Source organism: Carassius auratus, chromosome 14 (genome assembly GCF_003368295.1).
Source record: "Carassius auratus strain Wakin chromosome 14, ASM336829v1, whole genome shotgun sequence".
NCBI lineage: Eukaryota > Metazoa > Chordata > Actinopteri > Cypriniformes > Cyprinidae > Carassius > Carassius auratus.
Window position 1 is genome coordinate 1,719,191 of NC_039256.1, and position 18,099 is coordinate 1,737,289.

Below are 18,099 nucleotides of genomic sequence, written 5' to 3' on the forward strand. Positions count from 1 at the left end.
ACTTACAATAGTTTGGTCTTGATTTTGACAATCTTCTGGTTGAACTGCTGAGCCTGTTTGATCAGCCCCAGAGACTCCAGCGTTTCCGGATCCAATCTCTCCTTCAGCATACCGTCAGGAACACAGATCTGAAAACCACAGACAACCGTGCCTTTAATTAGACGCTCTTCACCAACACAGCTGTGGAAGCTCTATCAGGAGGATAAGATCCGCAGAATAATCTCTCTGCGTCCATCGGCGCAGCACTGCCCACATCCAACCTCGACGGCCTTCAGCCACACTTACATAAGACACTAATAACACTGCATAACAAGCACACATTTGCATACTAATCAGCCGTACGGTGGATTAAATGAGAAGAGAGCAGGAGCAGAGCAGGTCTTGATGAGTCACCTCGACTGCATCACATACACGTCGTGTCCTGACACAACAAAGAGGGGAAACCTGCTCCGGTTTGAGGCCTAGCTCAGCTGCTTTCGATGCGTTTCAGCGCTGGAGGTTCGTTCAGAGGAGGAGAGCAGCCCTTTGTGACCACCATTAAATTTTTCACTAGAGGACAGAATTGGGGCCACTCAATACTCTAATGCAGCTAATCTTCAGAGTCAGTATGCATGCATAAAAAAGGCACGTCATGAAGCGCAGTGTGTGCTGGAGAGATGGGCGACGGGTCTCAGTGCATCACTGCCACACAGTGGTCATGAACACAACTCCACTCACCAGACAGGCTCCAACCAGCTGGGTAAAATGATCTCGCTTGTGTTTCTCCTCCAAACAGCCCGTCTCAATATCTGCAAAATCAACAACAACACATGCACGTCGTGGGAGTTATTACAGGAAGATCTACATGACCAGTAAATTAACTCTTGATGTGTTATGTGCATCTACTGCTATTTTCATTGACGGTCACAGCACGCTTTTTTTTTTTGAGTCTGTTAAATAAGCTTTGTTATAAGAAATGAATCCAATCGATCTTCATTAGGGTAGACGCCATACTCAATTTTACACAGATGTCACTGAGGATCTGATGGATTGACTTCATCTTTATAATAGCATGCAAATGCATAAAGGTTTTAGATTAGATGTCATTTCCGAAACTCACTAATTGAATTACGGAGTTTTTGTTTACTAAAGATGTTTTATTAAAGTAAAAACAACTGCCATGGTAAATGCCTAGTATTTATGACACTGACATTTCTAACTTCTATCTATACAATAAGGGCCGAAAATGTGTTCTAAGGGGAATAAAAGAAAAATTTGTTTATTAGTTAAATTATTTTCTTAGCTCAAACTCTGTCTAGCTTTCTGTGTCTCCTTAGGCCCAATGGCACTTTTATATTATTATAACCATTTTAAAGTATAACATTAGAAATGTTCAAGACAGAAATACATTAATACATTAACACTTAAAAATAAATGCAAAGAAGAGATGGAGGTGTAGATGGAGCTTCAGTGGAAGAAGCTGAATAATGCGAGCATCCGTCAGAACGGTGATCTACGTGGACACATGACGGTAGTTTAATAAACATGTTCACTCATGCAAGTGTAACAGAACTGTCTTTCATACACACACCCCGGCTCTTCTTCAGTTAGCATTAGCATGTAGAAACATATGGCCAGACTTACCTAATATACAGAAAACATCAGCTAAAACAGAAGGCATATCGTCCCGCAGCTCCTGAAAGACAGACGCACTTGCTTTAGATTCAAATGTTCACATCAATTTCAACGTCTCCAGTTCACAGCACACGATGTAGGCCAGCACTGCTACACTTCAGCTGGGTTTAGAAGATAGTTTCATCTGGCTGAGATGAGATGAGATGTCACAAAGCTATCTGTGTCCGCGCTCCACAGATCAAACACAGCTACAGCGGTGAAAGAACAGCCGTAACGTCTGATTTAAACGTTTAGAGGAAACCTCATTGAGATACACGCGGGACAGCAAGCTTCACATCTCAGCAGGACTGAGTTTGGGAGGGTGCTGGGATGAAATAGTCCTAGCAGAACTTCACAATGGTTGTTATCTTCACTTCAGAGGACTTCCCTTTGTGTGTGCATTCAAAGCCGCTCATGAAAGTTCAGACTAGAAAGCAAAAAACTAAAACCAAAGCAGTCGACATCCAGAAAATGTGCTTTCTGTGACCGCTTGTGATCGATGAAAGCCTGCCGTCCTTCTACATCACTTTAGTTTCACATTTGGTTTAAACCTTTAGACTGGAGTTTGTTCTGATCAGCATGAGGAAGCATCACTAATACAAATCTGTGTCTAGGTCAAGGTCATTGTGGTCGGAGGATTTCTCACATGCAGCAAAGTGTCATTTTTCCCTGTAACCAGAAAAATCGCTTTTATCTACAAAGAGTGGTTGAAATTTGAGTAAATGTCCTCTTCTGTGTCCTGCTGAGAAGCGATAGTTCCCCAAAAACTCCTGTCATGTATTTCACAATGTCACTCCAAACTAGACAAATGCTGGTATTCGGTAATGCGATAGATCATGATAATGAATATGCACGATATTGTTATCGTGGGCACTTCTAAATGCCGTGAATTATACATCACAGATTATTTTTCCCATCAGCTGGTCAAAATACACAACAGCACTGTATGCTGCTTGAAAGAGCGCATGGCTCTGACGTGAACAAGCACATGAAGAACACGTGAGAGACGCTGAATGAAAGCGCATTCACTCTCTGACAGCAGATGGCGCTAAACTGCAGTCTTTACCCTGGAAACCCCATAAATAAAGCAGCTGCTACTTTCTAAAACATTTAAATAGCTGTTTGGATTTGTGGATTTGCTATGATAGCTCATTGTGAATGTTAATGCATTAAGGTTAAATAATAAGTGTCTTATTGTAAAGTGATACCTATTGAACTTTATAGTTCGTTTGCACTTTAATCATGTAAAACTTAACTTAATATATTTTTCTGCATTGCATAGTAATTTTTGTTATAAGAAGAAAGTTATTAAACTCATACTGTATTATGACCAAACTAAGTTTTAATATCGTGATAATACTGAATACAGTGATAAAAGCATTAGTAATTAATCACAACATGAAAATTTGATACCACTATATCCCTACTCCAGACCCTTGTGACCTCATGATCTAATGTGGATCATACAGTAAAACAGATTTCTAGTTGCTACAACAAATAGGGGAGACTTTCGAGTTTCAAAATGTCACATGAGCCCAGAATATGCAGCACTGAAGAATCACATGTATCTCAATAGCTAAAATGTCAAAAAGTCACATAATAGCTTTGTATAGCTTTCTGTTTAGTCATTTTGTTGTTTACAGTTAAGTATGTGTATACAGGTTCTCAGAAATAATGATGTATTTAGCTTAGCCCATGTACAACTCTAAAAACAAAGTTTAACGTCATCCAAAAAAATGTCACACGTTATACAAAAAGCATACATTTGACCCCAGTAGAATTGTGACCGCACAAGTGGTGTAGAAATTTAGGAGGTGAATACAAAATTACATACAATATGGTAGGGCTGTAGCTATCGAATATTTTAGTAATCGAGTATTCTAACGAAAATTCGATCGATTAATTGAGTAATTGATAAAATGTGTTATTGCTTAATTATATTGACGCAAAATCCTTGCCATTCCACGTTAACCTGTAAATTCCACTTTAATGACTGGATTCCACGATTCCCTCCGCGTTTTCTGCATCGCGGAAATCATAGGCCCCTAGTTGTGGTAGGCCAGCTCTGTCTTGCAATGGACACATGCCACGACGTTCTCTTTACGTTTGCCCGTCACCTCAAATCAAAATACTGCTGACTCCTTGCAGTATGCGATTTCGGACGCAACGCTTGTGTCTCCTTCCGCTTTCTGGGTGACGTAAACACGTTGCACAAGAACCTGACGTGAGATTTCAAATAAATTAAGGGGCCATTCACATATCGCCTCTTTTGCGTGCGCAAGTTCGTTATTTCCAATGTAGGCGCGCGGCATTCGCACCAGTGTTAATTTCGTTGACTAAATATTTTCGTCATGAATATATTTTTGCGGACGAAAACGAAACGAAAACTAAAATAGAAGGCACTGATGGAGACTAAAACTATGACTAAATTGATTGACATTATCGTCAACGAATAAAGGACGAGACGAAAATAGACTGTGAGGAAAATCAAATCAGCAGACGGGAGAGATGCAAGGAATGAACAAAAGAACCGGCAAAACATAACAGGCAAGACTGCATGAGAGAAGAGAACCAATCCAAGCCTGACTTATTGAGACGTGAAGCGAAGGTATTCAGTTTTTAAATGAGCTCCCGGGAAGACGGCATTCGAAGAGGTGATGTCTAAAAGAGCGACAAAATGTCCACAGCTCACTTCACGTTTGACGACGAACAAAACAAAACGAAGTGTAAAGCACGCGGTGCGCTCATGCGTGGCAAGAACACAACCAATTTGAAAATACATTTACTGACGAGCCACCCGGACATTTTCTCAAATGTAATTTCACAACGATGTTCTTTTGTTTATTGAGCTAAGCAAAATTGGAATAGTGCAGTGCGTAGATGTTGTAGCATTAAATATTACGAACTGAAAAGTACTGTAAAATAGCCCCTTCTTCAAGTTAGAAGAGAGCACAATACTAATACATAATATCATGATAAATACATTTGATTAATACTAATGTTTAGTATATTTTATAATGTTCTACTTGCTGACTATCACAAATATTTCTATATTAGTCATGTGAAACATACAATATTGCTAGACAAATGAATACATTATAAAATCTTGTTACTTTTTTTATCCACCCAACTTATTAAATATTTACTTTAAATGTATGCACTTATTGTTCAGCTCAGCTGTAAGCTTTAAGGTCCTGGACCTAACTTTATTTTTCTTTTATTGATGGTCAATTGGCAGCTAGTTATTGTTTACATTATCATGACAGTGTTTGTTGCTGCATAAAAGCTTTTGAATCGAAATAAAGACACAGTTGTGTTGAAATAAAGTTGAATTTGTGTTTTATATATTTTGGTTAAGTTTGTTTCCTATACCAGCTGTAAAAAATTGTCTAGTAAATCTGTTATTGATTTTAGTCTTATTTTAGTCGACTAAAATACCAAGCAATTTTAGTCGACTAAAATAAGACTAAAATTAAAACAAATCAGATGACTAAAACTCGACTAAAACTAAAAAGAATTATAGTCAAAAGACTAAGACTAAAACTAAATTAAAATTTTGTGACAAAATTAACACTGATTCGCACTCATAATGGACCGTTTTTTCTAGGCGCGTCCGCACCGCATCGAGTTAAAAACATCTCAACTTTTCAGAGAGCCGCAAGCGCACCGCGGGTCATGTGACAAGAACTAACCAATCAGCTTCATCCTTTCCCATAACAACGTTGAAAACTTGTTCGTAGCTGTATATGGATTGCCATTTGGAAATAAATTTAGTAGCAGCGCTAGCCTACTGCGAGCGATTTTTAGAGCTGCAAATCCATTTATCCTTTGCTCAAATTTCCGCGTCTTCATGGAGAGGGCACGTCATGGTTGCTTAGCAAAGGCAGACGCCTCAGGGGCGCGTTTTTAGGCGCGATATGTGAACGGCCCCTAAAAGAGGCTTCATCATTTTTTGTACTCGAGGAACAATATGGGTATTGTACCCTACAATATGGCATAAAATTTGAAAGGATAACAACTGAACGTCTATGAAACTTCAGTCAATAAAGCATTTTGGGTTGAATGTTATGAGACGGGGTGAGCACTCACCATTACATCAGTCAGGAGACTGGCAGCCACCTCCACCTTCAGACTGCCCTGGATCACATGCCAGCAGAGCTCGTACAGGGCCGTCTGCAGATCTACAACACACACAACACACTCTCAATAACAGATTTCAGTTCCTACAGGCATGCTCATTACACCTGCACAGCTTCTGTCAAGAAAACCACTAGGGCGAACCGAAAAGGATGACCCATGGTCACTTTCTCCATGAGGCCAGTGCTTGCAGTCTTTTGTGTGTTATCCATAAGCCTCTAAACTTTTTTGTAACGGGTTGTAAACTCAAGTCACTTATAACTGTCACCAATGTTATCTAGATGGTTGCAATTGGTTGTGTTAAAATTGCAACAATAACTCTTCATAGTCTCTGAGTAGCAGCAGTTAGAATCGATAAGGAGATATTAATAAGACTTGCATTAATATTTCCCCAGTGACTGTTTATGAAGTTAACGTAAACCATATTCTTTGTTGTACACCCGCTGTTCCTCTTGAAGTCCAGTAAATAAGTGGAGAAGAAACCCCCGGAGTGAACTTGAGGGTCGAGTAAATCTGTGAAACACCCGAAAATCATCCGCAAGTGCCTCTGTCTGGCATGGATCACAAACTATTCCCAACTTTATTTCTAAAGCACTTTGCACAGCCATTTAACAACCAAACTACTATTATCCACAAATGCAATATGTTTGTTTGGTTGCGTTTAATGCCATGCCAGCTTCTGTTGCTATTTTATATTGTATCAGGTTTATAATTCATGTATATTCATTAAAACCTCACAAACTCCCTCTCAACACACAGAGCAGATTTATGAAAAAACTCCTATCTTTGTTGGGAAAAATAAACTTGGTTCGCTTAAGAAATTTCTCTATCTCTGCCATTTTTTAAAGACCTCATAAATTTTTACGCACTTTTAAAGTTTGATTTACATTTAAAGGATAAGTTCCCTTCCTGAATAAAGACCTCCTGATCATTTACTCTCCTCCGTGTCATCCCAGATCTTCATGTCTTTCTGTCTTCATTCACAAAGAGGTTTTTGAGGAAAACCTTCCAGGATGTTTCTCCATTTAGAAAATGACCAATCGTTTTTTGGGATCGTGTAGAGCTCTTTGAAGCTGCACTGAATCTGCATTTTTAACCTAAATCCGACGGTCCCCATTTTAGTCCATTATGTGGAGAAAAAATTATGGAATGTTTTCCTCAAAAACCTTACTCTCTTTGCGACTGAAGACGTGAAGATGACACGGAGGTGAGTAAATACCTAGGAAATCTTTATTCTGGAAGTGAACTTATCCTTTTTGCATTACTTGCACAAATAACAATAATATACACAACCACCGCCACACGTCCTGAGTCTAAGAATTTGGAAATGAGCTCACCCTTAAACTCATCACTGCTGGGTTTCCCCGCAAGGTCCTGGAAGAACTGGAAACTAGAAACAGAGAAGACAGAGAAGTGAATAGCTAGAAAGAGAACTTCAGTTGATAATAAATGCATAAGCAACAACAACAACAAAAAAGATTATGTCAGATGCATTGACAAACCCTCACTGGATTTTAAGAAAGCTGAAGTTTTCTAACAAGACGCCTAACATCACTAGATGAGGAGATCTTTAGGTTTAGGAGGCATTGGCATCACAAGCTGTCTACAAAGGCTCTCGACGCTAGGATTACTACGATGCCACCTAAGTAGACAGCTAACTCGGTGTCAGCTCAGTAGGGTTATTATTTATTTATTTATTTTTTGACTGTGCTGCTCATAAATGCTATATAGACAGGTCAGATCGCTATGTTTCGAGAGACAACAATATCTACCGGGGCGCTTATTAAAGTGAAATTGAACTCTTCAGTGCAGTTATCTACAGCTTACACTACACACACCCTCTTAACATCCCATAATATATACTCCAGGTCCACTCAGGATACATTTAACGCACACTGATAAGAATGCACATGCTAATGCTAACCCAGCTAACTGTTAGCACACTGACGTTATATTCATGGAAATTATTGTTACCGAAGTCCTCGATTTAGTGCTTTACATATCTACGTACAGAAGCGATATCCTTTATATCGTTTATTTAGTTAGTGGTATACTTAGGCCTCAGTTTAATTGGTTATTTAGATGAACTTTAAGTCATGGGTCTGAAACGCGCACTAGCTGTGGACATTCACAATGAGGAGAAGATTATTTGTGATTTCGATAATCACCCGCTGCGATACCACACAAATATGACTTTATGTTCATCCACACTTCACATCGGATTCTGAACTCTTACTCACAACTCATTTTTGCCGGATTTGTCCCAGTTTTTGATCCAGTCAGACGGGAGGATCAGCGCCGCCATCTTCCTCCTCACTAGCTCGCTCGTTCACAGCAGCGGGAGCGCGCACGCACGCATGCACCGGGTGTTGTTGAGCGCGCAGATGCATCAGTGCATCTCGGGATGTTTGATAGGATCCATTTCATTTCATTTTAAAGTAATTTAACATCTTCGTTTCATTTCATTTTTAAACAATTGAAGCCAAAAAATGACTAGATAAAGACACCCCTAAGCGTGCGTGATTCTTCTTTCTTTGTTTTAATTTTTAAATGGTGTCTTTTGATTGTACAGTTGTATTCGCAAGCTTTTACTGTATGTAAATTATTCATAATATTCAATAAAACATTAAACATGTTGGTGAATCGTGCTGGGCACCCGTATTCACCGATATATATTCCCCGTATTCTGTATACTTGTTTCTACAGTTATTTTTATTTCCACAGACATGTCCATAATTCCTTTAGTTGCTTAATATATTTAGTTGTTTTCTATGTTCTGTATTTCGGGAATGCACGTAAATTTTTTAAGTAACCATGAATGAAGATCGGCTTTTGATAATAATAATAAAATAAAAAAAAATCAGTGGCTTTTATTTTGAAAGTTTTGTTCTTCTAGCTTGAGGCTTTTATTTTACAATCGTTCCACGGACACTTCCGCATCGCCGAGCTCCACCAATAGGAAGCGGCCAGGAGTTCCTAGGACTGTCGTGAGCGCAGTGGCAGCTTCAGAAATGTTTTATAAACTTTTGATAGTTGTTTTCCTCGCTGTTTGTTTACAGGGCACGCCGTCAGATGGACAGAAAAAGAAGGAGGTCAGTGGGTTTGAATCGTTTTTTATATTAATTTTTTTTTATTCCTCATACATTGAGGTTATCTCATCGTTCGGTCTCACAGTCTCGAGGGATTAAATGACACGTTAATTATTTTTTATTTATTTATTTTTGCATTTTATAATACTATGGTCCATCTATGAATCACTTGAAATGAATTAAATTCATAAAATGAATTATTGATCTCTATTTTACTCTGTGTGTTATGTGTGTGGCCTTGTATGCAAATTAAGCCAAGCTTCCTGCTGTGCAGCCGACTTGTCATTACTGCTATGTGTGGTTCATTCTAGTATGCATGTAATATAGGACATAACCGTGAGGTTACTGCATAAAGACTGAACTGGTGATGAATATGCTGATTGCCTATTGCTAAAAGTGTGATGTGAATGAATGGTTGATGTGTGTGTGTGTGTGTGTGTGTGTGTGTGTGTGTGTGTGTGTGTGTGTGTGCGCAGACCCTGCTGTCAGAGAAGGTCAGTCAGATGATGGAGTGGACCAGTAAGCGTGCCGTGATCCGGCTGAACGGAGAGAAGTTTAGGAAGCTGATCCGAGCCCCTCCACGAAACTACTCCGTTATCATCATGTTCACAGCGCTGCAGCCACAGAGACAGTGTGCAGTCTGCAAGTGAGAGACCTGAGAACACACACACCGTCAGAACACAGCACAAACACACACACTGTCAGAACATGGTACACACATACACACTGTCAGAACACGGTACGCACACACAGACACACACACTGTCAGAACACAGTACACAGACACACACACACCATCATAACACAGTATACACACACTGTCAGAACACAACACACACACACACACTTGAGAACACAGTAAACACACACCTTCAGGACACCATACACCCACACCATCAGAACACAACACACACACCGTCAGAACACAGTACACACAGCACACACACACACACACCGTCAGAACACAGCACACACACACACACACCGTCAGAACACAGCACACACACACACACACCGTCAGAACACCGTTCACACAGCACACACACACACACACACACAGTACACACACACACACTGTCAGAAACCGTTCACACACACACACAGCACACACACACACCGTCAGAACACAGTACACACACACACACACACACACACAGTACACACACACACTGTCAGAAAACCGTTCACACACCGTCAGAACACAGTACACACACACACACACACACACACAGTACACACACACACCGTCAGAACACAGCACACACACACACACACCGTCAGAACACAGCACACACACACAGTACACACACACACAGTACACACACACACCGTCAGAACACAGTACACACACACACACAGTACACACACACACACCGTCAGAACACAGCACACACACACACACCGTCAGAACACAGCACACACACACACAGTACACACACACACAGTACACACACACACCGTCAGAACACAGTACACACACACACACAGTACACACACACACACCGTCAGAACACAGCACACACACACACACACACACGTGTCCTCATTGTTTGTGAAGCTATTAAAATCTGACACAGAATGAAACTTGGAAAGCAAACATACAACATTTATCCCCGACCACGAAGTTGAAGTCAATAGAAATATTGAACGCTATTTATTTAGTAAAAGTTCTTTTTGTATTTCCATTTGTTAGAAATGACACGCTTGACACTGAAGCCTAAAACGTTATTTGCTTTATATGAAACATGTTTCTGTGTTTCTTGTGTTTCCAGACAGGCGGATGAAGAGTACCAGATCCTGGCCAACTCTTGGCGCTATTCCAATGCATTTACTAACAGGATCTTCTTCGCCATGGTGGACTTTGATGAAGGCTCAGATGTTTTTCAGATGGTAAAACTACATGAAAAACGACGTTTGCTTCCATAATGTGTCAGGACTTGACCTTATCTTATATATGTATGTGAATGTGGTGCCTGGAGATTAACACTAACCTATCAATCTCAAAGACTGCGTGAGGTCGGTGTTAAAAGGAAAGCTGTTATTACATCAATTAAAATAGATTGCATTGCATTTTGGCTGATGTTGATATTAAGAAGCATGAAACGTCATCATCATCATCATTCCTCATTGTATGGTCATTCTGTGACAGCTCAACATGAACTCGGCTCCGACGTTCATCAACTTCCCAGCCAAAGGCAAACCGAAGCGAGCCGACACGTACGAGCTGCAGGTGCGAGGCTTTGCGGCCGAACAGCTGGCTCGATGGGTGGCCGACCGGACCGATGTTCATGTGAGTCCAGTGCAGACACACCGAGGATCTGAGCTGAAGCTCCCATCAGGCTTTACATGCTGTCTGTCTGTCTGTGTGTGTGTCCTTCAGATCCGGGTCATCAGGCCTCCGAACTACGCCGGGCCGCTGATGCTCGGTCTGCTGCTGGCCTTCATCGGCAGTCTGGCTTACGTGCGCCGCAACAACCTGGAGTTCCTGTTCAACAAGAACGTCTGGGCTTTCTCTGCTCTGGTGGGCACCTGTGTTTTATAACGCTCTTCTATTGGTCAAGGGGATTCAAATGTAGCTTTAGAATGTTGGTGTGTATCTTTATTTTGAACGTTCCGTTGGCGATGAGTAATGCAGCACCTGCAGGTCTGCTCCCTCACATTAGAGTATCAGGAGACCGTCTGCAAGCACAGCTCAACTTGGGATCATCAAATTAAGTCAAACCTATCCCATTCAGTTTCTACTTTATGTTTTAATAACTCACTGTGAAAATAGCCACAGAAGCTGGCGTGGCATGATGCAAACATGTGTAGCGTGTCCTAGTTAAATGGAATTGATTTGAATTAAATGAATAATAGAATGGAAATGGAATTGTCTGAATACAATAGAGATCCAGGCAATATCTAGAGTCTTTGCGTGTTCTTTATTCATATCTACTGTCTGTTTAACGGCAAACACGTTAGCGGCTGCATAGCAATGCATGAACAACTGTTGTGAAAACATTAGAGACTGACGGGGGAGTTTAACAGGCAAACATTTCTCATCTCTTCAGATCATGTCGTTAACATGAGTGCATCTCTCTCTCTCTCGCTCTGTCTCTCTCTCTCTCTTTCGCGCTCTCTCCCCCCCCCCCCCCCCCCTCTCTCTCTAGTGCTTTGTTTTGATCATGACATCTGGTCAAATGTGGAACCACATCCGAGGACCTCCGTACGCTCACAAGAACCCAAACAGTGGCCAAGTGGTGAGTAAACCCCTTTCGTGTGTTTGGTTTTGTACTTTAAAGACCCCCTGAAATGCTTGACCTGACACCCCAGGTTCTCTGCTGATGTATGGAGAAGTGAAATCCCTGCATCTCTTTCTTTGCAGAGTTACATCCACGGCAGCAGTCAGGCTCAGTTTGTGGCAGAGACTCACATCGTTCTTCTCTTCAGTATCCTTCGCTGCTCTGTTACACCCTGAACACACTTTTGAACCATAGCGGAGTGTAGAAAAGAATCATTTTGTTGCTTTGCAGCCTGAAATGATGTTTTATGCATCTGTTCTCACTCCGTGTTAGCTTCTAACATCCAAACATGCGATTCAACCCATGCATGTGTTCTGTTTGACTGTGTAGTTAGCACACATCTTCCTGAGCTCTGCTTCAGATGCTGCGGTGACTTTAGGGATGGTGCTGCTCCACGAGGCTGCGACCTCTGACCTGGACGTTGGGAAGAGGAAGAGTAAGCAGTGGAATGTGCTGTCTCTGTAGATCATGAAGGCTTGACGGTTAGAGCAGGTTTAAGTGTTGTTTGTGTCTCTGCAGTCATGTGTGTAGCAGGAATCGGGCTGGTGGTGCTGTTCTTCAGCTGGCTGCTCTCCATCTTCAGGGCCAAATATCATGGATATCCTTACAGGTGAGTCTGAGAGCACTAATGAAAATATATACGTATATATATTTTTTTTTTATGCAAAATGACAGATTATTGATAATAAATATTTTATTTGAGACAGACATGGTGCAGAAACGTGAATAAATATTTTTCATTAGCATGCAAAAGCTCATCAAAAAAAAATTTAATTAACTTTATTTTTTATCATTATTTTATTCAACAGCAATGATCATAAGTGACACTAAAGCCATTTAAGATGTTAGGAAAATATATATATATATTTTTTTTCAAATAAATGCTGTTCATTGAACTTTCTATTTGTCAAATAATCCCATCAAAAAAAAAAGAAAATAAATAGTAATTATATATATATATGTATATATGTGTGTGTGTGTGTGTATAAATTATTCTGAAAATGCAACTTTGAAATCAGTAATTAGTTTAAAACAGTTTATCAATATTTCACATTTTTACAGGTTTTACTGTATTATTGCTCTAATAAATGCAGTCTTGCTGAGAAGAGACCGCTTTTAAAAACAAGAAAATCTTACTGCACTCAAATGTTTGAATTATAGTCTATAGAAATAGTTTAAAGTATGAATTTATTCATTCAAATGATGACTTTATTTTTTGCATTGAATGTATTCACTGACGTAAATGCCTTTTCTCTTTGTGCAGCTTCCTGCTCGGTTAAATGAAGGCCCTCGGAGGAACGGTGGCAAATATTAATGAGCAAAGTGCCTCAATGTTTAACATGAGAGCTTGATTTGGTAAAGTTGTGCTTGAGCCTGTGTGTGTGTGTGCCTTTTTGCTTTCTTTTTCTATATTACAGATCAGCTTTGAAAAGTGTGTCCTCTCTCTGAGTGGTGTAGTGTCAGGAAACGTGGTGTGGGTTACACCGAGGATAAACCCAAGCAGATACACTCTGTGGCTTCGCTTGCTAATCAGCTTTTTTAGCTAATCAGATGTACAGTTTTATATTGAATTTGGTTCGGTTTATATGAGTAGATTTGAAAGACGCACAAAAGCAAGCAAGGTGTTTTCAATTCTACCTCTTAAATGTTGATCTCGAGTGTCCAAAGTCAAATCTGTGTGTGTGTGTGTCGCTTCTGAGCTAGTTCAGTGTGTGATGGAAAGAAAGCTCAGGGTGAATCAAAGTGTCCTAAATGTGGAGGATTTGCTGTAGTCCTGCCTCAGGTGATGATTTCTGCCAATAAAAGTGCCTTGATTGCTTGTTGCGTTGTATTTCTGTTGATTGCTCTGTGTTAGTTACACCCCTTCAAACACTGATGCACTACAGTAATATCAGGTGCACTCAGTTATTATCAGTTCATGGCTATGTTAGGAACATTGCATTATGCTAGCTGCTAACTTTGCATTATTCCTAGATCATCTTCTCTTGTGCACAATCTCTGAGACCTGGTGGAAACTAGATCCCATGATGCAAAGGGTCTCAAAGTTACAAATAATAATAATAAAATAAACACCTATATGCATGAAACAATCATTGCATGCACAGAATTAAGCATGCATAATACTTCAGATCATCTCCTGATTCTACAACGCTTTTGCAAGTCTCTATGGATTTGCAAAAATGCATGTGATGTAATCATTTTTGAATGGTATTTTCATGGTCTGTCCAGTAGAGGGCAGTGCTGTCTCTCTGAACACCTCCATATTGAATAACACTTGAGTCATGAAATAGCAGACCTTTCAGATTTTTCCTTTGATGTTTTTTTTTTTTTTATTTTCATCGTAAAGTAGCTTAGGTTTAACCACCATAAAGAGAAAACCCATGATAATAGGATGATGAACTCTATAGGTCTGGAAAGATAACTGGCATAAGCCATACCACCCATTAACACAGAGATGGACTTACATGTCAGTAATCATGAAAATCTGTGTAGTTCTTTTGCTTGCATTCAAAGACATCCCCAATCTCTCCCAGTTTTTCTCTCGTCTATCAGTGTAAGTAAATGACTGGGATTGCACAACTCGAACAATCCTGTCTCGTTGTGATGTTCATGTCTTAACAGGTGCTCTCAGGTAATTTGGAGCTGAACATCTGCATGTTCTGGTTCAGATGTTAAGGAGCCAATCAGGCCAGACGTTGTGTTTAACTCCATATAAGGAAACCTTGAGTGCTCTCAGTAGTGTTTCCCGAGATGAAGGCACACATTGTTCCTCACAGGGACGCTGCCCGGACTCTCCACACGCCACACAAATAACCACTGCTCAGATGTGTACACACCAAAATATACATGCTTTCTACGGAAGCCCATGCATGCATTATTTTTATTTTAGTTTGCTTCTAAATTTTCTCTCTGTGTGCATGACATAACAGCATGCTGTTGTTTTTCTGGAAGCAGCAAAAGCTTCGTGCAATCCTCCAGCGAATCGCTGTCTGGCAGTGATTGACCTCTACATTAGCATCTGACACTCTTCATCTGTATCTCAGACAATAAAGAGACCCGGAGTACCTGGACACCTCCATCTATACAGTAGGAAATGATGAAATATATGACTGTGATTTTTCTTCTTTACAGAGGAAGCTTTATGTTAGGTTGAGATCACAAGAATAACGAAGTGTTCAGATGCAAAAGCCGTTCTTCTAAAATGAGCATTTTTGTCAGGCTCGTGTATTTATGTTCATTTCTTTCACTTGTTTTTCAACCGTGCATTGCCATCACAGTAAAACAACTGAACCTAAACACAGAAGCCTGATTAAAAACAAGAAGAACATTTCTGACAGCGTTTAGACTCAGAGGCTTTTGCATCTGAACTCTTCAAATATTGTTATAGAGAGCAAAAGAAGTCGACATTACAAGAAAAGAGCTGCAAAGTTACTTAAAGTTAATATAATGCCTAAATTGGAGTACTGAAATTAAATAATTTAAGTAGCTATTTTAAAACTCCATTGATAATTTATTGCTTTTTTATGCATAAATAACATTTTAGGGAAGTTTTTACTTTATAGAGAGAGGGAAACCTAACAGATCAAATATATGTTCTTACAACCAGTGTAATCTTAAAGAGGACATCAATTGAATTCAATTGTAATTTTAAGTATATTTCGGAAAATGTTACTAGAAATCAAGAAGAATATGCATATATAGAGAGAGATGTAATGTAGAAAGTCTCCCCGGTGTATATTGTGTGAATACATCCCTCGGGGTTCGGGCCGGCGTTCACATTCTTGCCTGCATTGTTGAGATGTGCAGCAAACCTCTTTTTAAGGTAACATTTGGGAGAGCACTTCCTGTATGACATAATCTCTTCCTTTAGCCGCGGATGAAAAGTGTTGTTTGGTGCTTGTTGGGAAGGCAGCGCACCGTGCCAGCACATTTGTGAGGAAGGAGAAAACTGTGCAAATGCTTTTAGCAGGTTTGTGTACAAAAGCGTTGAGTCAAACCGCTATAGCTGGAGAACTCCTCAGTCCCACTGTACACTGAGAAACACACACAACACAGCAAACAGCAGACTCCAGCGTACTTAAGGGCATCTGATATCCTGAAAATCAGGTCTTGTTGTGAACACGCCCCCTTCAGGACACCTGTCTAACGAGGGCGGAGGCCACTGGGGATGAAAAGACATGAATTAAAGATAAAAACAGGTCCAGCTCAGTCTGAATGAAGCGCAGAGTCACACCCTCGCCTGCCCGTCTCTGTCTTGGTGTCTACAGACGTCCCTCTGCGCACATTATTGTTGTAAAACCACGCCATGTGCCCACGGCTTCACTGGGTGGGTCAAACAACATCAGTTTATAAGTCTCCGAGAAGACCACAAAACCAAACCAGCCCATCAGGATCCAGCTTCGTTTTAACACTGCATGCACAGCCAGATTGCAAATTACAAAGTCAGAGGAATATCTGTTAAGGAGCATCAATATAAAGCAGACATTAAGCAGACTGGGTTTGTTCTGTAGAACTTTATTCCTTGTGCAATATAGGCCTAGTTGTTGACACAATACAGATATAAGCTGTGCACACAAATACATCAAAACAACAGGAATGGTGGTAGTCGTTATAAAGTGCATGAGTTGTGTCATCTGATATCACCATGCCTGTATTGTGTGTGTCAGCTCTTCACCCTTGCTCCAGAACTGCCCCAAACTTCTGGCACGAAGCAGACCAGACAAACACTTTGTATTTTAGAGTCAGTCTTATTTCATGTACGCATGTTTGTATGTACAGAATAAACCACATAAAAATTAACTACTGTAACGAATAAACAAACAAAATGCTTTCCAAAAAGGCATTAGATATAACGCAGATATGGGAGCCATGTTTAATTAATGCTACTTTGTCTAATAAATCTCTAAAAATGGGAGGACTGTGTGGAAACTATTTGTGGATTATGAGTTTGGCTGCAAGCTGTTGAACTCTTAACAGTTTCATTTGAAGTTCATGATGTGCTCGAGAGCTTAAACTATAAAAACAGTGTCACTAATCGTGTATTGCACTATTTGTTTGTAATGCCAATGAAGTATAAATAAAGCTGACTTGACTTGATTATATATGATTTAAACTATATTTTGAAAAAAATACATTTTATGTAATGGTACAGGATTTTTTAAATCATCTTTAGGGTGATTTTTACAACTGTTTCCCAAAGCTGTTTATATCATTGTGTATTTTAATGTATATATAAGTTCTTATGTCATATCCAAACCTTGTTAACCCATTTACAACAGAAGAAATGCTGAAAACCTTACCAGGTACAAATATCGTGTTCTATAAAAACAATGAAATACCAATTGTTATAGAAATGATAATGTTGACAACATTCATCCACACTACAGAGCCCTCCTCCTCCCCAGCTCCACCTGTCTATCTGCTATGGGGCTATCTTCTGTCTTGCGGCAGTGTGTTTTGCTATCATACACTCTTGGGCTTCAGCAATGCATATATATTTATTTATTTACTGGTTAAGCAGAACCCACTCCACTAGCACATTCACTGCACATCTACTCTACCAAAACCAAAACTATTTACATTTACATTGTTCATTAAAAAAGCTTACTGTTACAAACGCCTCTGCAGGTTGTAAATGATCTGCATCTTCCAGTCATTCCAGTAGAAATCCAGTCAATAATGAGGTCTCCACACAGATTATACTCATGTTCGTGCTGGAGATCACACAAACTCACTGCAGTGTTGTGTTTGGAAGTGATTTCTGTGTGCGCTGTGATTTATACATCTTTACTGAGCTGATAGAGGAAGTTCTTTTGGGTTTGTTTTGTTTTTGTTTTTGCTTGCAGGATTTTTCTAATGTGTGTGCATTTTTTAAAATTTTATTTAATTAAATTTTTTTTTTTTTTTACTATTTTTAGCTAGAAAATTACAAAATAACA

General features: G+C 39.8%; 2 protein-coding genes across 6 annotated transcripts in view; one reads left to right on the top strand and one right to left on the bottom strand.

The window, feature by feature from the left end:
* The window catches only part of LOC113113393 (THO complex subunit 2-like), a 53,471-nt gene extending 45,303 nt beyond the window's left edge, over positions 1–8,168 (bottom strand). For all 5 annotated transcript variants that reach the window (XM_026279560.1, XM_026279558.1, XM_026279559.1 and 2 more), the window contains exons 1-6: positions 8,031–8,168; positions 7,128–7,180; positions 5,743–5,834; positions 1,624–1,675; positions 718–788; positions 7–128 (exon numbers count right to left, since the gene is read on the bottom strand). In XM_026279560.1, coding sequence (XP_026135345.1) covers positions 7–128; positions 718–788; positions 1,624–1,675; positions 5,743–5,834; positions 7,128–7,180; positions 8,031–8,095 — 455 coding nt within the window. In that variant the 5' untranslated portion in view covers positions 8,096–8,168. The remainder of the gene's footprint in view (positions 1–6; positions 129–717; positions 789–1,623; positions 1,676–5,742; positions 5,835–7,127; positions 7,181–8,030) is intronic.
* A 556-nt stretch (positions 8,169–8,724) lies between these two features.
* magt1 (magnesium transporter 1) lies at positions 8,725–13,981 on the top strand. Its single transcript, XM_026279561.1, has 10 exons — positions 8,725–8,882; positions 9,356–9,525; positions 10,652–10,769; positions 11,029–11,169; positions 11,260–11,400; positions 12,029–12,118; positions 12,244–12,307; positions 12,522–12,596; positions 12,680–12,770; positions 13,425–13,981. The coding sequence occupies exons 1-10, from the start codon at positions 8,802–8,804 to the stop codon at positions 13,438–13,440; spliced, it is 987 nt and encodes a 328-aa protein (XP_026135346.1). The 5' UTR covers positions 8,725–8,801; the 3' UTR covers positions 13,441–13,981.
* Positions 13,982–18,099: the final 4,118 nt, after the last annotated feature.